Raw genomic sequence first — 21,100 nt, 5'->3', positions numbered from 1 at the left:
TGGTGGGTCTCTTTAAGAAGGTGACATTTGGGGGCACCTGGGTGGCTCAGTCGTTAAGCGTCTGCCTTCGGCTCAGGTCATGATCCCAGGGTCCTGGGATCGAGCCCCACATCGGGCTCCCTGCTCGGCGGGAAGCCTGCTCCTCCCTCTCCCACTACCCCTGCTTGTGTTCCCTCTCTCGCTGTCTCTCTCTCTGTGTCAAATAAATAAATAAAATCTTAAAAAAAAAAAAAAAAAGGTGACATTTGAACAGACTTGAAGGACGAGTGAGCCATGGGCATTCTGGGGTTAGAAGAACATTCCATGCAGAGACTGGTCCATCCATAAGGCCTGAGGCAAAATACTACTGGAAGTTGTACGTATTTCCAGAACAGATTTTGTGATCTACTTTACTTTTCATCATTTTACTCCCCAACACCTGCTTATTTGTGAGCAAAGGAATGTGTGTCTGTCAGATTTATTGTTTTTTAAGTACAGTCTCAATTGTCTATAACTCAAATACCTGGAAACTTCATATATCCATAATATACATGAGCACTATCAGAAAGAAAGAAAGAAAAAAGAAGGAAGGAAGGAAGGGAGGAAAGGAAGGAAAGAAGGAAGGAAAAAAGGGAGGGAGGGAGGGAGGAAGAGAGAAAGGAAGGAAGAGAGAAAGGAAGGAAGGAAGAAATGGTCTCTGAGGACCCAAACCACTTAGAGAAGAGGTCTCAGGCCTTCACTTATGGCTTTATATAAAATTTGATAAAGCTTGGTTACCTGATATCCAAGCTTTTAACTGACCGAAAGGAAGGCATTTGAAGAGAATTTTGGCAGGATCAGTCCTGCCAATCAGATCTACAGACAGCAGTGAAAATTGATACTGACAGCTTGCCAATGAGGAGTCGACAAGATGCATCAACATCCAAGAGGCACTGAAGCCGGGAGGTCACCCTCATGGTGCAGCAGCCGTCCACCCTCCCTGCAGGGCGCTGATACCACCACGGAGCACACGGTGGCCATCAACTCAAAATGGTGACCATAACCCTCCCCCAAAAGTCTAATAACAGTATGATCAGCTTCAAAAGTTGGAGGGAAGGATTTTAGAGTATTTTAATTCACATGCATTACAAACTTTAAAAAGCTTTGTTGATTATAAAGAATTTTCAAATATACGGAAAACTTGAGCATCCAGGAAGCCTCATTCCCAGAGAATACCAGTGAGGCAAAATCTTTTGGCACCAATTAAGGTGATATTTATAATTAAAGTTGAAACGGGTATGGGTGGTCTGGCTATTTATTTATCACTGCTACCAAAATTGCTCATCATCTTACCATTCTATTGCATATGAGTGTGTTTTCTCTCTTAAGAAAGCAAGATGTGTGAACATCTGAATATAGGTATTTTAGATTACAAATTTGTATAAAATTCTATTTTTAGACTGTAAAAATATTTTGTTTTTTAAAACCATTTATCAATTTCACAAAAAGAGTCACCACAAAGTATATTTTTCCTTCCTTTGGTTGATTTTTTTTCCTTCAACTTATTTTTTTTTTAAGATTTTATTTCCTTATTTGACAGAGAGAGACACAGCGAGAGAGGGAACACAAGCAGGGGGAGTGGGAGAGGGAGAAGCAGGCTTCCCGCTGAGCAGGGAGCCTGATGCGGGCCTTGATCGCAGGACCCTGGGACTATGACCTGAGCCGAAGGCAGACGTTTAACGACTGAGCCACCCAGGTGCCCCGTTTTTGTTCTTTTTTTCAACTTAGAAAATTTTAATTTACCCACAACTTGCCAGGCAAAAATCTGTTGTTACATAAAGGAAATTATATCAGCATTAAATGTAATCATAACACACCAGAGAACATTCATTTCATGAAATGGGCCTCCAACTCCAGAAGGTGCCCTGGCTTTAAGAATTAAAAATCCAGGGCGCCTTGGTGACTCAGTCGGTTAAGCATCTGCCTTCGGCTGGGGCCATGATCCCAGGGTCCTGGGATCGAGCCTCACATCAGGCTCCCTGCTCCGCGGGAAGACTGCTTCTCCCTCTCCCACTCCCCCTGCTTGCGTTCCCTCTCTCTCACTCTATCTCTGTCAAATAAATAAATAAAATCTTAAAAAAAAAAAGAATTAGAAATCCATTTTAGGCATATAGGGATATGAATGTCGGAGGGTTGTCTTCTAACAAACAAAATTAGTATTCACAGTGCTTAGCTGCAATTTTTTTTTTTAAATTAGGCTAGCAATTATCAGGTACCTCAACAGCTACCCAGTGCACCTGGAAGACATTAACTCTGGTTTTTTGCCTTCTTTTACCACTTAGGTGTGGCAGAAAAGCAACATTCTTTCTATCCCCTAGTCCCACCACCCCAGCAGCAGAGCCGTGACTCAGCCCCCCAACCCCTATCCCACAGCTAGGAAAGGTGATCTAAGGTCACACTTCTAAAATGTAATGCTAGAAATACTCACCAATGCTGAGTTTAAGCTAATATGTTTTTAAAGATGATCTGAGTAGAAAACACTTCTTATTAAAAATAATCAGTCATGGTTGCTGTCTCTTCTGTTGTGGTTCTAATTAATACTCTAAGAGGCTTGCTAGAAGGATAGACAATGTGGCTTACTTGTTTTCATTCCTTTTGATTGACTATAGAATCTTTGTCAACTCCAGTCTTCAGCATTTGGTGCAAACATGTCAAATCTGACTCCATCTCCTCCTCAGAAATATTTATTTTCAATATCTTTTAGCTCAAAAGTCCAAAGTAAAAACTATACAGGCCTCAAAAGACATCCATAAAACCGCTTTTATTCATGTCCCATTTTCCATACCAAACACAAATTGAAAAACAAAAAAATCAGAAAGGACAATATATAATAGATTAAATAACTGCAATTGAAAATTTATAAAAAAATAAATTACAAAAATAGAGATGTGTGGCATCATTTAGTGTTAATTGACCTTTCTATGTTCACAAAATGGAACCTAGAGTCAGATGACAAAATTCTGTGAAATAGATGATTAAATTGCAAGAGAAAATCTGGAGGCAGCCTCTTTTAGAAGCTACTTAACATCCTAATTTTCTATGATTTTATATAAAACTGTGAGATGATATAAGCCAGGCAAACTCACATCAAATTACGATGTCTATACACTCTGGAGGCCTGTTAAAGTGTTTTAGGTAATATATAAATCTAAATGCACCTGAGATAGAAGAGTTTTAGTGTCACTGATAAGACTTTAGCACCGGCCCGACGATACTGGAACAATCACTAAATAAGCTATTTTCAAATTGCTACTTACTATGACTCAATATTCTAGAAATTTGTGTGCTTTCATATAGATGATGATGACCCTGAATTTTGGAAATTACCGTGTCAAAGATTGTAGCTTTTAAAGGAACACAATTTTGTTCTGATGCTTATACATTTTGGCTGAATTTGAATCAGGCATTGTTAGATTTTTAGTCATTGCATTAAGGACTTGTAAAATATTTGTGTGGGAGGAGTGAAAGGGAAGGAAAGGGTAAGAAATAGATTAAGTATATGAGGGAGGTGGAGGAAGATTTATTTCAAGTTAAAAAAGAGTAATTTTAGCCACAATGCCACAAAGGAATAATACATGAAAGTTAATAACTTACATATTGTGATGGTGGACTTTATGTGTCAACTTGACTGGGCAAAACAATATCCAGGTAGCTGGTAAAACATTATTTTTGAGTGTGTCTGTGAAGGTGTTTCTGGAAGAGGTTAGCATTTGAATCAGTAGACTGAGTAAAGGTTGCTCTCACCAAAGTGGGTGGGCATCACCTAATCCATTGAGGGTCCAAATAGAACAAAGAAAGTGGAAAGGTAAACTTGCTCTCTGCCTAAGCTGAGACATTCATCTTTTCCTGCCCTGGGACACTGGCTCCCCTGGCTCTCAGGCCGTCAAACTCGGACTAAATTATACCACCATCTTTCCTGGTTCCCCAGTTTGCAGATGGCAGATCATGAAACTTCTTGGCCTTCATAATCACATAAGCCAATTCCTATAATAAACCTCCATGTCTATGTATATTATGTCCTATCGGTTCTGTTTCTCTAGAGAATCCTGACTAATAAGCATACCAAATGAGATATAGGGAGGGGAAATAATTATTTTATTTACGAAAGTTGCCTTCAAGAAATTCTCACTCTTTTATAAGGTGGTCTTCTGTAGAGAAAAGAACATAGATTCTGGAGGCCAGCAGACCTGGGTTTAATTTCCAGCTCAGATATTTTAATAAATTTGTATACCCAGGAAAATTAGGTAAATTGCAGAGCCTCGGTTTTCTCATTTGTTGACAGATTATCTAGATAATTAAAATTTATAACGAATACAGATCATGTACCACAGTGTTTGGAATGCAGAGGGCATTCCTTTCCAATCTTTCCTCATAGTATTTACCCATAATATGTTGTTTCAGATTGACTTTTTAAAATGTTTCTAGATTTGCCTAATGTTCATGTTTTAAAATGGATCTTTTAAATTTTTTCTAGATGTATCAAAGGTTTATATAAAGTTGTCTTTAATATTTCCAGCACTCTCCAGTTCTGTTTGTTCTGGAATCTTCCACACGAGAGGGTTTCTGAGGAATAATCCAAGATAGAACAGCTGACAGAATATGTACACTGCCTTGAAAGCCAAAATATTACAGTCAGAACATGTTGGACTGTTGGGTGGCCCCAAACGAGGCAGTGTTGCGTTGTCTGGTACTCACTTTGCATTCGCCGTGTTGCATGTGGTCAGATTAGCTAGGGCGAGGGCCGCGGCTTCCCTTACTTCTTCACTGTCACTCCTGAGCAACTGAATTAACTGTGGAATCCCTGCAGAAACCGAAAGGGAAGATGTGGGTCTATAAACATCCAGGTAAACGACAGTTTGGTGGCCTAAAAATGGGTCTGTCTGGTCTGCTTACCCTGATTATTGAAAAATTCTTTGCTGCCTGAATTCTCACACATCACTGAAATAGCTTGGGAGGCAGCAATTTTCGTTCCGTCATTTTCAGAACCCAAAAGGGCCACAAGGCATTTTTCGACCTCTTGTTCGTGAAAGAGTTTTCTATTTTCAGCTTGCATAAACCAAAAGGAAAAAAAATCAGAATGTTGCGGCAAAAACTGTGCAAGGGTAACTACTTCCTCATCTAAAATATAACAGGAATTCAAACTATTTCTTAGCTTTAAAACTAAACAAAATATATACCTGTTTAACCTTTAGAACACAGTGATTATGCAAAATGACTTATGGATATTGGAATTTTTTCCCTAATACGATATGAATAACGCAGCAAAGAAAATTCTAGGGGTGCCTGGGTGTTAAGCCTCGTCAGTTAAGCCTCTGACTCTTGGTTTCAGCTCAGGTCATGATCTCAGGGTTGTGAGATTGAGCCCCGCATCAGGCTCTGCGCTCAGCGCGGAATTTGCTTGAGATTCTCTCTCCCTCTCCCTCTGTTCCTCCTGCTCATGCTCTCTGTCTCTCTAAAATAAATAAATAAATCTTTAAAAAAATGACAATTCTATAATAAGAAAAAGGCAAGTTTCAGATTTAGAGAGAACTTATTTAACGCCAATCATGGGGCCTGGCATGGTGCCGTGTTCACAATGCTTTCTTCGCACTAAGGACAAAACCCTGTTGATTTGATGTTCACTTTAAATACAAAACTCAATATTTGAAGAATGCCTAAGGTGTACAAACTGGCATGCTGGATGCTTGAGAGAAAAAGAGAGGAGAGGAGAAAGTGAAAAAGGAGTAATAGAGTATGATCCCAAGTCTTAAGTATTTATAATCTTATATCAAAAAATCATATTCATTTTTTACCTCGTTATAATACATGCTGTTGTAGCAAAAATTAAATATTTAATTGCTAAATTACCATCAATATAATCTAAACATACATTAGCATGATTTTCTTTATTTGAAAACAAATAAAATTATGACTCTAAGTACGTACCATATTCACTCCATCATAGAACACTAAATGAAAAACCCAAGTATTTTTAATGTTCTCTTTGTTCCCTAATGTTTTTCTCTTGATTTTGTTTCATTTTTTAAATAAATGACAACCTCATTACTATACTAAGCAAACACTACATTAAACTAAATTAGAACATTAAAACCTAATTTTTGTTCTGTGTTCTATAGTTAATTCTAAATAAGTTACTATTTATTAAAGACATGGTCTCGAAAAAAGGTACATTAACCAAACTCAATTTTAATGCCATAAGAGGTACCAGAGACTAGTTTGAAAAGCAACAGCTTACAAATAATTCTTTGCTAATTTATTTACAGTTCCTTCAAAAAACTTTGTCTTAGGGTTGATTCTCCATGAATTGACCTTCATAAACTCAATTTACTTGATTAAAACAGAAGAATGTATGATACAGGCTCTTAGGATGTTGATATACATAAGAGACTATTCTGTTAGAATAAAAATCTCTGCAAAAACTGCTGATACTAATTTAGGTCATACATAACATCCGCATGTGGAAGTAATTCATTACTTACATATACTGTAATTAACTTGTTTTTCCAGGAATATTCTGAGAAGTTATCGAAACTGGTTTTCCACTTTAAAGTTAATACACGATTTCTATCTTCTTCCAACAATGAGTTTCTTAAATTGCCCCACTCACAGAAGCAGAATCACATTGAGATGCCACCACCTTTGCAAACATTTTTGGCCTTTGTTCATCGGATACACTGCAATCTGATCATAACTGGCACCAGCTAAATTACTACCACTTCTGTTCATTTGTCTTAAACCAATTATGAACCATGTCCTGTAATCCTATCATTTTAATCCCTTGCTCCTTTCATTTAAAATTAGGATTCAGTCAGGTCAGAACTGTTCTATAAAAATGTTGCGATTAATAGTTAAATCTCAACTATGTGGCTTCTGAAATGTTTTAAAATATATGTAGTCCTGATTAGTAATCCCTGAATAAACAAGATCTGAAAGTTTTCTAGAGTCTCTGACCTAAATTGCTTAGATTTATAATTAAGACTTCCCTGAATCTCAAGCTCTAAATTAACTTCACTAAACAGAACAGTCTGAGAGTAAGTTCTACCAGGGAAATCGGCCAAAAGAATTAATTTGTAAAGACTAACTTTGGAGTATGCAGTTGTAATGCAGTTTTTGCATTCAAAAAACAGTATATATGCCATTATTGGAAAGATTTTTCAAAATAATCTAAATACTGTGGGCAATTAGTTTCTCAACCCTGCTGGGAGTGTTCTCAAAATCCAGCTGTGTTCACCAAACCTCAAAAGTGCTGACTGCAGTGTGGCTATAATGGATTTAAAAGATGAATTAACATATTAACCAAGTACCTTCATTGAATTGCTATACCAAGAAGTATTTATGTTTTAATTACACAGATAATAAAGATGGCAAGGTAATTATGCAACTAATAGAGTAATGTCCTTTAAAAATAACATTTGTGCAGTATCACTAAAATAAAAAGCATGAGGTTTTGTAACTGGAAATAAATCTGCTTGTAATGATGCTTTCTTCACCCACTCTCAGAAGTTGCTATTGTACCACCTTTGCTCCTGCTGAGATGTTAATGCCAGTTCATAAACCTCATGGCAACGTGGTAATTAACACCTTCCTCCTCCTGGTGCCAGGTCAAAGGCATACTGGTCTGGGCTTTCTATGGTGGGGTGGGGACGCAGGTTAAAAAGTACTCAACAAACAAAACTTCAAGGTTGTGTGTTATGTGTTTGTGTGTTTCAACTGTGTTTTTGACATGCAATGACAATGCATTACCTAATCTACAAAAAATGTTTGATGATGATGGAAAGTAAAAAAAAAATGTTATAAATGAATACTGATGGTTACATTATTCTTAATAACAGGATAAAGAGCAGTATTTGTTAAAATCTGCTTATGAATGGAGTTTTCTAACAGGGCAAATAGCTTCTCTCATTTGGTAGGTTGTCTCTTAGTCTTGCTGATTGCTTCCTTCCCTGTGCAGAAGCTTTCTATTTTGAGGTAGTCCCAATAGTTTATTTTTGCTTTTGTTTTCCTTGCCTCAGGAGACATATCCAGAAAAATGTTGCTACGGCCTATGTCAGAGAAATTACTGCCTGTGCTCTCTGCTAGGATTTTCTAACTGTGGAAAATTATTTTGAAAATTCACAACTATGTATTTTCAATACAGAAATATTAGGAGATAACTTTGTGAATCCTTGTTAAGTTTTTAGAGTTTACCATTGTTACTAATTAATATAAAATAAAGCATGATAGATCTGGCTAGGTCTGGCAGAGAGAAGTCAAGGCAGGCAAGAGTTGATATAAGAAGGGGTAGACAAGAAATATTTAGGGGTTGAAAATAAAGCACAGTATAGAATGGAGGCAGGGAAGAGGAGGTGGTTATTGTTGATCTGGCTATGTAAACAGCATAAGGAGGTAAATAAATAAATAGAAGAGAATAATCAGCTAAATGACATGTCTGTAAGATTTAGGAGCTGGGAAGTTAATGCCAAATTCTACAAGGACTATTTTGGCAGAATGGTAGAAGCAGAAGTCACATGCTTAAGGTTAAGGGATGGAGATAAGATATTGCTAATCTGTGGGGATCTCACCATCCATTGTTTGTTCCCTTAACCGTAACTGTACTTTGGAAAGTAGTCCCTTCATTTGTCTCTTTATTTAAACTATCTGGAGATTACAGAGCTGGTTTTTGCCAAGACCATATCTGATGATAAATGGCAATCTTAATATCAAATTAGAATTTAAAGCTAAAAATCAATTAAATGAGTTTTTTTAAAAAAATCAATAATGGATATAAAATAACATTAAATAAAGCAGTTAGTTAAAATAAAATTACAAGAAAAAATCAACAGAAATAACATAGTGAGAAACTTCTAACATACCACTCTTCTTCTGTGATAGATCAAAGAATAGATAAAAAATAAGGATGACAAAAACTGTACAATGTAATTTAGAAAGCTGAGCTAAAAGGCAAATATCAAACTCTACATTCCACTGGAAATACATCTTTTTTCTATTCAACAAATATTTATCCACTTATTTTATTCATTGCTTACCTTTATCTTCTAGAATAGTGCCTTGCATATAGCATGCATAGAATAAATATTTGTTAAGTAGTAAGCAAAGAACATACCTTTTCAAGATTTCATAGAAGACTAGTATACACTGATTATTTCTTAGACCTCAGTGAAAATGCAATATTATTTCCAAAGCAAAATTTGCATTTTTTTAACTACAAATCAAAAAATGTTAGAATTTAAAATGGAAGACTTTGAACTCTGGGTCCTGATGGAGAAATGGGATCTGGGGTTCACTGTAGGTCTTTCCCTCGAAGTGTTGGCTCAGTTTGCTGACATGGTCAAAAGGCTGATTAAGATACTTGCTTCATAAAACTGAAATTGAAAATAATCATAAGATAACCAAATCTTTATATTACATAAAATGACGGTGCATGTTTTTAAAATGCTGTTCATAATACATATCACCCTACTTCAAAGAGGGTATTGTGAACAAGAGAAAGTCCAGAAAAAGTAAGAGGATGATTATAGGATAGCCTACAGACGTGACATATGGGGAAAGACTAAGTAAAATATAGATTCTTCAGTCTGGAGAAACGGTGGTTAAAGGGAACATGAAAAAAAATCACAAATGACATAGATGTAATAAATACAGATTTAGTCATTTGATTCTAAAATAGTGAGGAGACACAATTTGGAACTGGAATATAGTCATTTTAGAACTAACATAAGGAAGTAGATTCATAAAACATAAAGTGCCAGATGGAATTTAAAGACTATCTGGTTGAGTTTCTTTGTATTACAAATAAAGAATGGATTTCAACAAATGGTGCTAGGAAACTGGATTTCCACTTGCAAAAGAAGGAAGTTGGATCCTTAACTTACACCATATACAAAAACAACTCAAAATGGATCAAAGACCTAAACATTAGAGATAAAACTATAAAATGCTTAGACAAAAACGGGAAAATTTTCCTGATGTCAGATTTGTTAATGATTTTTTGGATATAACACCAAAAGTACAGGAAACAAAAGAAAAAATAAATTGGATTACATCAGAATTAAAAACTGCATCAAAGGACACAATCAATAGAGTGAAAAGGCAACCCATGGAATGGGGGAAAATATTTGCAAATCATACATCTGATAAGGAGTTACTACCCACAGTATAAAGAACTCCTACAACTCAATAACAACAACAACAACAACAACAACAAACAAACAAAAAAAACCAACCTGGTTAAAAAATGGGCAAAGGATTTAAGTAGATATTTTTTCCAAAGAAGAGAAACAAATGGACAATAGATCATGGAAAAAATGCTCAACATCACTAATCATTAGAGAAGTACAAACCAAAACACAATGAAATACCACCTCATACTCATTAGCATGGCTATTGACTAACTAACTAAATAAACAAATAGCAAGTATTGGTGAGAATGTAGAGAAATTGGAACCCTTGTGTCCTGTTGATGGGAATGTAAAATGGTGCAGCTGCTAGGAAAACGTTATGTCAGCTCCTCAACATATTTAACACAGAATTACCATATGATCCAACAAGTCCAGTCAGTATAACCAAAGAACTGAATGCAGGGTCTTGAAAAGCTATTTGTATATGCATGTTCATAGCAGCATTATTCACAGTAGCCAAAAAGTGGAAGCAACCCAAGTGTCCATTAATAGACAAATAGATCAACAAAATGTGATATATACGATACTATGGAACACTAGTCAGCCTTAAAAAGGAAGGAAATTCTGAGGTACGCTAGAACATGGATGGACCTGAGAATAAGTCACGCAAAGTGAAACAAGCTAGTCACAAAAGGACAAATATTGTATGGTTCCACCTATATAAGGACTTAAAATAGTCAAAATCATAGAGACAGAGAGGATGGTGGCTGTCAGGGACTGCAAGGAGGGAGAAATGGGGAGTTCGTTGTTCCACAGGTACAGGGTGTCTCTTTGGCAAGATGAAAAGAGTTCTGGAGACGGATGTTGGCGATGGTAGCACAAAAACGTGAATGTACTTCAATGCCACTGAGCTTAAAATTGGTTAAGACGGTAAACTTAATACTATGTGTGTTTTACCATAATTTCTATTAATTAATTAATTAATGTATTTATTTATTTTAAAGTTTATTTATAATCTCTACACCCAACATGGGGCTCAAACTCATGACCCTGAGGATCAAGAGTTGCAATGCTCCACCAACTGAGCCAGCCAGGCACCCCTTTTACCACCATTTTTGAAAGAATAGAACTCATTTCCTTTCCTTTCATCAAAACCAGCTCCTCTTCTTGAGTTCCCCATTTCAGTGAATGGCACCATTCTACCTCCAGCCGTCCCAGCCAGAAACCTGGCCTTATCCTTGACATCGCCTTCTTCCTCCTCCAACCCATGTAGTCAGTCAACAAACACTTATGGGCCCTCCCAATGTGCCAAGCACTGTGCTGGTGGTCCTCCTTGCAAATGTCTGTTTCTGGATACTTCCACCTTCCACCTAGATTACCACAGCAATCCCCTTCCTGGTCTTTTCTGGGTCTGGTCCTGCACACTTCTAATCTCTCCTCCACTTTGCAGCAAGAGGCTTCTTTCTTTAAAAAATATCTGTAATAGTCCCTCATCTTTCTAAGCCACTTCAGTGGCTCTTTGTTGCCATCAAAATAAGGTCCAAAGTCCTTAACTTGGCCTCTATCACCCATTAGCATCTGGCTCCTCATTACTTCTATAGCCTTCATTTTCAGTTTTCTGCTGCATTATATTCATGAGCCATTCTGAAAATTTTCAGTTCTGGAATTTACCATGCTCTGTCTCTCCTCTGGCCTTTATACACCGTTCCTTCTCCTTTGAGCTCTGGTGATCCTTCCCCATCCCACCACGACCTTCTTTGCCCAGCCAATTTCTATTATTTACTTCAGGTCCTAGCTTGTAAATCACCTATGTCAGGAAGATCTATCTGATCCAAGTTGACATTAGGTGGCCCCCCCAAGTGATCCTGTTCTTCTATCATCAAGCTCATTTAACATTACAGTGTGATCACCTGTTTCCTTGCCTGTTCTGGGTTTATTGACACAGAGTGGGGGCTCAATAAATCATTAATAAATAGGTCCAGAGAGGCTGTGGTTCACTCATAGTCACAACCTAGGTCATCTCAGTGCCAGTAGTGGGACTAGCAGTAGAACTGGACCACCAGGGACTCTCCACCCAGTGCTCTTCCCACTGCTACGTCACATGATGAGTAATGAAACTCACTATCCCAAGAGGGGCTGCGACCATCTTGAAATGGTCCAGCCACACTAGACAAAAGAGAAATTGCAAAAATTTTAGGTCTGATATTGTCCGTGTCTTGCCATTGCCCTTTCTTTTGGTCTCAAATAGCTAAGAAGTCCTGAGAAAGTTGGAAAACAGAACTGATCAGGTTTGATAAGGTCTAAATTCCATATGACAGAATACTGAATCAAGCAACTTTTTCCAGTATTAAAAACTTAAATTTTATAGCCTGTCTAGATTTGGCAAGTTCCCTCTATGTTAACTATGTGCTGGATGGTGAAACTCGACTTACTGCAATAAAACTCTGCCTTGAAGAAATCAGTATGGATTGAGAAGGAAATGTTTCCCATAATATATACACAGACATATATACAGATGTGAGTATATATGTTTAGAATATAAATCACTTAAACTAGTCAAAACTGTCATCATTTATAAGAGGAGTGATGTGGAAGGGGGAAAATAAAATCACTTCTTTTATTAAATAAAATACTCCAAATATACATAAATTAGAACTATAATTTCATCTTCAGTGCTTGTGATATAATTAATCTCTCATATTTTACAGATTTATGTCAACATAGCTTGCCACTGAAATGAAAATTGTATTATGTATATAGTATGAGCATATTATTTTTCACAGCTATATCACATGGCACTGCTAGTCTCCGGCTGAAGTTGAAATTACTGTATAGATATCATTCCATATTGAAACAACATTTTCAGGATCACAAACAATGTATGGATTCTGTAAAATTTCAAAATCAAGAGAAATAAAGGCTTAAAAACTTAATTTATGAATGAATTGCTTAAAAAAACACAATTAAATCATAGAGTTTATTATATCCCTGACAAAGCAATCTCTACTTTTACTCATTGGCATTAGGATGAATGTTGGCCCCAAATAGCAAATATGGCACTATTCTCAGATGACCATTTAAAAGCAGACAAATACTCCAGTGCTTGTTAGTACTAATCAAAATCAAGAATAAAAGAGGAAGTATGTGTGCTTAGTTTATATAAAATGAGACATACGATCATAAGCTGCTTTAGTTATTGCTTTTGCTGCGTTCTTCTGAATATCAGGAATTGCAGAGTTTTCTGCAAATGAGAGGAGCTTCTTAAGACCCCCTGTCTGCTGAAAGAGCACCAAAGTATCCATATCTTCAAGGCAATTTGCTATCACGGAAAGTGTTTCTATATGAAGGTCATTCAATTCCTAATAATAAAAGCAAACACAACTTTAGAAAATTGTACTAAAAGAGATTGATACTTCCCAAATTTTACTATAAGACAAAGGTCAGTCAGAATGTACTGCTGTTAACTTTGTTGTGACAGATGTCCAAGGAAACAGTTTTGTTTATGATCATAACATCGCTCTCCCTCACAATTTGCCCCATCTCTTCTTGTTTCGCCTACTCCAAAATGTTCCACAGATAAAAGATAATTACTGGACATTTCCAGTAATGGTAGCCAAGTGAAGTTGCTCATACAACCTCCTACCAATAACAATTTTAAAATCTGAAGAAAATATTCTTTGAAAAAGCAGACAGAAGCTGAAGGAAAGTGTATTCCTTAAAATCTCCTACTGGTAGAGGAAGTATTATAAGTTTGTGGCCCTCTTGCCTGAGGAATCTCCCGAATCCCCATCGCTGTGGAAAACTGCAGCCTTACCCGAAGAGCGAGATATTTAAAGTGGGAATCCTTAAAGTGAGAGGAACACAGGCAGGATGCTCATGGAATTCCCTGTCTTACCATGATGCCCGCCATCCTGAAGCAGCTGGCTTGACAGAATGGCCTTTTGAAGACTTAGTTACCGTGTCAGCAAAGTGGCAATACCTTGCAGGGGCCTGGGCAAGGTTCTCCACGAGGTTATTATGTTCTGAATCAGCATCCAATATATGGTGCCGTTTCTCCCATAGCCAGTGATGGCGAGTCCCGGAATCAAGGGGTGGAAATGTGTGTGGCAGCACTCATGATTACCCCTAGGGACCCATTAGCAACATTTTTGCTTCCTGCCTCCCAGACCTTATGCTCTGCTGGCCTAGAGGTCTTAGTTCCAAAGGGGAGAATGCTTCCACCAAAAGACACAACAATGTTTCCACTGTACTGGAAGTTAAAACTGCCACCCAGCCACTTTGGCCTCCCCATGCCTCTAAGGCAGGCAAAGAAGGGAGTTACAGTCCTGCTGGGGTGACTGATCCCAGTTACCAATGGGAAATTGGACTGCTACTCCACAGTAGAGGTAAGAAGACTATATCTAGAATATAGGAAGTCCTTAGGGTGTCTGTTAGTATTACTACGCCTTGTGATTAAGGTCAATGGAAAACTACAATTACCGAATCCAGGCAGGACTACTAATGGCCCAGACCCTCAGGAATGAAGACATGGATCACCCTACCAGGTAAAGAATCACATCCAGCTAAAGTACTTGCTGAGGGCAAAGGGAATATGGAATGTGTATTGGAGGAAAGTTAGTTATAAATACCAACTACCACCATGTGGCCACCTATAGACAAAAGGGTTGTAACTGCCATGAGTATTTCTTCCTTATTTTGTTATAAATAAGTGTGTATGTGTGTATTATGAAATATCGTTGTTTTTTCCCCCTCTCTTATCCCCTTAGGTAACATAAGATGTACTAACTTTAAAAATTAGCATTAATTTTATATCATAGTATTTAAGTTACAGGATATCAAGGAGAAGAGTAAATATCATTACATCCTTTTCTGGAGAAAGGGTTAGTATGTTTTGGTTGTACACAGGATAGTTATATCATTCCAGGCAGAAGTAGGACCTTGCTACTGCCTTTATTTGGAGACTGGGTATGATTTAAGGAGATGTGTATGAGTGCCAAATTTATAAGTGATGGACTTATGATGATTAATTTTCATGTTTTAACTTGGCTAGGCCATGGTATCCAGATATTTGGTCAAACATTATTCTAGATGTTTCTGTGAAAGTATTTCTTTGGATGAAAATAATATTTAAGTCAATAGACTGAGTAAAGCAGATTACTCTCCACAATGAGGAGTAAATCACTCTTCTTATTTTTCCTTTGAGAAAACTATGGCCGATAAAGCTTAAAAGACTAATTCTAGGTATTTCGGGAAATCATAAACAAGATCCTAAACAAGAATTTAAAAATCTTAAAATTCTAAACCAGAAGATTAAAAAAATTATTTTATAATGGCTCTATCATTAATCTGATTTAATCATGCTGATAAACAATGTAGCAATAAGCAAATTAGTCCATTATACTTAGTACTATGCCTAAATATATTAAAATTTCATTTTTTAAAATATTCTTTAATTCATATTTTATAACAACATTTAGAAGAGATACATTTCCTTGTAGAGAGTTGAATGAAAGTTATAAATACCTTAGTTTCTAGGATTTTAATAAGGTGGTCCATTCCTTGGTTGTCCCTTAGCATTGCCCGTGCCTCCTTATCATTTGTAATAACACCTAAGGTTTTGAGAGCCAACAACTGAATAATTGGATATTCTGACTTCAAGAGATCTAATAAAGGGGGGACTGCATTTAGTTCTTGAATTGTAGCTCGACACTGAAAATCCTGCCATGAAATACAAATGATCAAATAAGTAACTTTTAAAGCAAAATACAGTTAGTCTCAAGAATGGAAAACTCTATCTTCTAACAAAGGACATTATAAGTTATAAATTTCCCATCTTTTATTCCAGATTCCCTTCCAAAATACCTCACACAAAAAATAAGCAAACCTTCAACTGACAACACCTAAATATTCATTTTAACTCTGCAGACATTGTCAATAACAGGAAATAGATGTGATCTATGACTTCTGCAGTTTCTACTGTTTCTTTATTATCTGGCAAATTCCTTTTATTACAAATAGCATTGCAATAAATCTGTGCATAATCAAATTCTTTTCACACTCTGTACCTTGTTTCAAATAGTATTTGATAAAATGAAATGATGGCATCAATTCCTTATTATCTTTATTCGAATGGAATGTTTATGAAATGCTTACATGCACTCAATGCTGTTGGCAGACCCTGTGCACACAAATTTTTATCAGGTTTAGTTCAGACACATGACCTTTATTTAAGACATTTAGAATATCAAGGGGTCATTAGAGTCTAGATGAGTTGCTCCACAGTGTGTGTCTATAATTTTGTGTGTGTGAGTGGTGGGGAGAGGGCTAGTTGGGGGTCGGCAATGGACAAAACAGAGCAAAAAGTCATGAAAAGCCCCTGAACTCTGACTGCTAAATCATGACACTTAAAATCAAAACATCATAAATATAAAATAGTATTAAAGGTGGAAAAACCCTACTAACAACTTAGGTTTCTCTATCCATTCTTCAATGAATGCTTCCTACAGATATAAAAATTGTGGGTTGCTATTTGTTATAGGTTGAATTGTGTCCCTTCCAAAATATAAGTTGGAAGTCCTAACCCTCAAAATGTGACCTTATTTGGACATTGGTTAGGTCAATAAATAACTGCCTGAGTCAAACTTGGTTCAATATATTAGATATCCTCTTGCAGAAGAAATACATTCATCTAGTATAATCCTGCTTTAATTTGCAAGCCATTCTATTCTTTCAAAATTTAAATACACTTCTAAAATGCCCTTTCATAGACCTGTACTCTGGAAAGTATAAAACACTGAAAGAAATTGAAGAGGACATAAAGAAAAGGAAAGACATCCCATACTCATGGATTGGAAGAACAAAGTCTATACTACCCAAAACAATCTACACATTTAATACAATCCCTATCAAAAGACCAACAGCATTTTTCACAGAGGTAGAACAAACAATCCTAAAATTTGTATGGAACCACAAAAGACCCTAAATAGCAAAGCAATCCTGAAATAAATTCTATAAATAGCTATGATCAAAATACACTTTTAGAAATTACCCTCACCTGGACCAAGTTGTAAATGCACTCAGTAGAGTTCTTCTTCACGTCAGGGTCTGGGCTGGCCAGCAGTCTGATGAGTGGCTCTAAGCCACCATGCTCAAATATTTGCACTTTGCCGGTATACTCTGCAGACATGTTTGCCAGGCAAAGACTGGCAAACTCATGGATAACCACTTCCTCTGCGCATCAGAGATAAACAACACAAGTATGCAAAAGGCTTACTCAAACATTACTTTAAAACATGTTTTGAAAACCAAAGCTTCACAAATCTTACTTGGTTGGAGCCCATCTTGGTTTGAGAGATTTTAATGACAATTCACAACTGATACTACATAAACTATTTTCGATGAGTAGTTTAACCCAATGTGAAAAATAAACCAGCCCCGCTTTTGAAACAGATGTACGATGGAAAGTTACCTTCTGGAGCAAGCTGAGCAATGACAGAATTCATGACATCTAACTCCCTTAACAATTTTTTTATGTCATCTACAAAAGGAGACACAGAATATTAATGTTTATTAATAATAATAATAATGGTGATGTTGTTGAAATAGTCCCTTATGAGGTAGGCTTTATTATTACCTAATTTTACAGATAAAGAAATTGAGGCTCGGGGCACCTGGGTGGCTCAGTTGGTTAAACGACTGCCTTCGGCTCAGGTCATGATCCCGGAGCCCCGGGATCGAGTTCCGCATAGGGCTCCCTGCTCAGCAGGGAGTTTGCTTCTCCCTCTGACCCTCCCCCCTCTTGTGCTCTCTCTCTCTCTCTCACATAAATAAAATCTAAAAAAAAAAAAAACATTAAAAAAAGGAAACTGAAGCTCAAAATCACACAGCAAGTGAACGGTGGGACCAGGTGGCTTGCCCAGGTCTATCTGCCCCTAGACAGACTCTGGCTTCTGCTCCTTGATCACTGAGCTATACTACCTTCCAAAACACCAGAAAAATGCAAAATATGCCTAGAACATAATCAGTAAATTCAAGTTACTGTGCCCTACATTTGTTTATTATATAGTAGAAACTCTTTGTTGTGTTGCTTTGTTGGGAAGGGTATTTTTAAATTTTGATTTTAATAAAACTTGTACAGAATGCACATGAGAATTATCCCCAGGCTTTTCGATGAATATAACTTGTTTGCATTCCATTTTCTTATCAGAGATGCCAAAAATGATAAAAGATAAGTATACTGATTTTTTTTAAAGTTCACTTTTATATTATTTATGTGAGACTAAGTCCAGGCAGGTTTGCCCCTACTTCTCTCCTGCCGTCCTTAACCCCTGTTTTCTGAGAAATAAGGCATAGGTATGAATTTAGTTTTTGTAGTTTCTCTTCTTGGTCAATTATTTTTACTTGTAAGCCAAAATTAGCATTACCAGAATTTTGGAAAATTTCGCTCTGCAGCAGCTAAGGCGGATGGTCTCTGGATGAATTTTTCCTCATTAACCACTGGGTATACTTGACTTTCAAGCCACCAAAACTTCTGCTCTCTGTTTCTGTTCAAAATGGCTAAAGAGGGCCAGCAACTTTACAGCTAGCTCTATGTATGTGAGTAAGCTTGAAGTACAAAAGAATAGTAGAGCTTCTGGAAAGTATAGTGTCCCAAAGTGGAGGACATTAGTTTTCAGTCAACATTTGTTCAAAAAACAGCAGTATCACCTTGACAGGGAATTAACCAAGTTAAGGCATAATACTCAGATCCTTCCAGGTGTTTTGGCGAACTATATGAATGGGTACCCTCTGGAAGAGCTGTTTCTATTCTCTTCTCACTGTGAGGAGTCCAGGCTCTATTTTTCAAAATGAGAAGGCCATACCAGTCTATTTTTACATGCTTGACGCAAAATATTTCTGGCCTTTTCGATATCTAAGTTCATTCTCCATTCGATATACAAAATAATATGTCGGGAACATTCATGCTCCATGTGCTCTCTGCTCCTCTTCTCTGCAGGAAGGACCTGCTCCTACAGGGAGAAGCCAGCTTGTTGCATCTGTATGTGCCATCACCCCTTGGTCTGTCCTGACAAGTCCAAAGTTCTCATCAGAGGATTTTCTGTGCCGTGAAAGGCCCTTCTTGATATGAATTTAGCCAAATGTGATACATCTAGTAGATCTATCCACTAAACCATTTTCTCTTGGCTCACTGGATGATTCAGCTTCACTGACAGTTCTTATAAATCGGTGGCATACCTGATCAATTTGTTATTCTGCTTTTTGACACCAAATTGCCCCCCCACAGTTAAATCAGTAAAAATAATAAAAATAAGGGATAAGCAGCTATTTTCAACACTTTAAAAACAATATTGCTCTCTGTCCCCTTCTCTCTCAACAGACTCCCATATATGGCAGCTGAGTAGAAACTGACTTGTGGTTGGTCCACATAAACCCATTCTCGCTAAACAGTGTGACACCTACAATTTTAGATTGTTCCAGAACTGCCGGCACCTTCACTTCCTGGGGCACCTTCAAGTGATCTGTTTTCATTGCATTCTTATTTACAGGTTTTGGTTGCATAGTATTGACCATCTAATTTATTTTTGACCCGGTATACTCTTTTACATCAACCATTTCTTAAGATGGCAAGCTCTTCAGATTGCCATAAGTAATGTAAAGTCTGAGCTTCGAGGATCATGATGAACGCTCTCTTTAGCTGACTTCATTAAATGAGTCTCTGTTATATGGCCTCATCAAACTAAATACAAACTGGCAGGTAAAAGGAGACAGCAGCTCCATTTTGATAAAAAGGTTTAACAAAGTAATTTAAGTGCCTGTCTTGAAGGACCCAGGCTTGGCAAGGGCATGTAACTCAGTAACTTCAGAAAAAAAGACAAGGAAGAAAAAGTAAGATTTGTTTGCTCTCATAGCAATCCTTTTAGCACCTGGCATTCTACTGGAACATTCTGTTGGATCATCCTCTATGAACATAGTGACATCACTGGATACATGAAAGTCATGTAAAGATACAAATTTCTAAAGAAAAATCAGTTATTTAAAAACAGCCCAAAGATGATTTAACCATGCAGCAGCAGAGGTACATTTATTTACATATGCGTCCGGAAACATGCCTTTTGATTTAGGCAAATAACTACGTGCTCATATTTTATCCCATGTCACCTTGGACATGTATGCAAAGTGAACCACTAGCTATTAATGTATTGGCTGTATTAACAAAAAAGGAACTCCACAAGCAGTTGGGGATGCCATGTGTTTATCCATGTCATCAGGTAGTTCAAATAGACAAGGAGTTCAGTCCAATAATGGCTTAATTTTTTCCACCCAATTCATGGAATCAAAAGAAAGCTCTTGGAGGTTCATTCATCACATGTAAGACCCAAACGCTCACTGGAAACCACCAAGACAGCAAAACTCTTTCCAGTGTTATGGTTCGTCGTTGCAGACCGCACTCTCGTCTAGCACTGGTCACAGCCTGGCCAGCCTGTAGGTGTGGCTCGACAGGTCTGAGCGCCACTGCATTTAGCCTCAAACACAACAGTAATTCTCAATATTTTGGGGTCACAGACTCCTTTAGAAACTCATGAAATTCAATATAGAAATCCTGCTCAGGAAAATTCTGCAAACAATTTGGAGGGCTTCACAGGTTATAAACTCCTCACATATTGGAAGATGGAAATACTCAATTAAAATGAGTAACAGAAATTAAGAACAAAAGTAAACAGGAAAGAAAGTCAGAGAAACCTAGACCTTAAATTAGAAAATATAAGTATACGCAGGCAATTATAACTCTCCTTTCCAAACGAGCTGCATTCTCCCCCAAAATCACTTAGAAGGAGAACCTTAGTATGTGCACTAATGTTAAGGATCGGAGAAGATCTGATGAATAGAAAGCCCCCTACGCAGGAGCCACAGGCTACAGTTCTAATTCTAGCTCTGATCTCATCTCTTCCACCAACCACCTGCGT

At 37.2% G+C, this 21,100-nt stretch overlaps 1 protein-coding gene across 2 annotated transcripts in view; it reads right to left on the bottom strand.

Annotated features, from left to right (window-relative positions):
• The window catches only part of ARMC3 (armadillo repeat containing 3), an 89,435-nt gene that overhangs the window by 41,730 nt on the left and 26,605 nt on the right, over positions 1-21,100 (bottom strand). The window contains exons 5-10 of one of the 2 annotated variants that reach the window (XM_036092619.2): positions 17,605-17,673; positions 17,191-17,366; positions 15,660-15,854; positions 13,312-13,495; positions 4,912-5,064; positions 4,714-4,819 (exon numbers count right to left, since the gene is read on the bottom strand). In XM_036092619.2, coding sequence (XP_035948512.2) covers positions 4,714-4,819; positions 4,912-5,064; positions 13,312-13,495; positions 15,660-15,854; positions 17,191-17,366; positions 17,605-17,673 — 883 coding nt within the window. The remainder of the gene's footprint in view (positions 1-4,713; positions 4,820-4,911; positions 5,065-13,311; positions 13,496-15,659; positions 15,855-17,190; positions 17,367-17,604; positions 17,674-21,100) is intronic. The other variant, XM_078075221.1, reaches the window with a different exon arrangement.

This window comes from Halichoerus grypus, chromosome 6, assembly GCF_964656455.1.
Source record: "Halichoerus grypus chromosome 6, mHalGry1.hap1.1, whole genome shotgun sequence".
Taxonomy (NCBI): domain Eukaryota; kingdom Metazoa; phylum Chordata; class Mammalia; order Carnivora; family Phocidae; genus Halichoerus; species Halichoerus grypus.
This window is presented reverse-complemented; position numbering and strand designations above follow the sequence as displayed.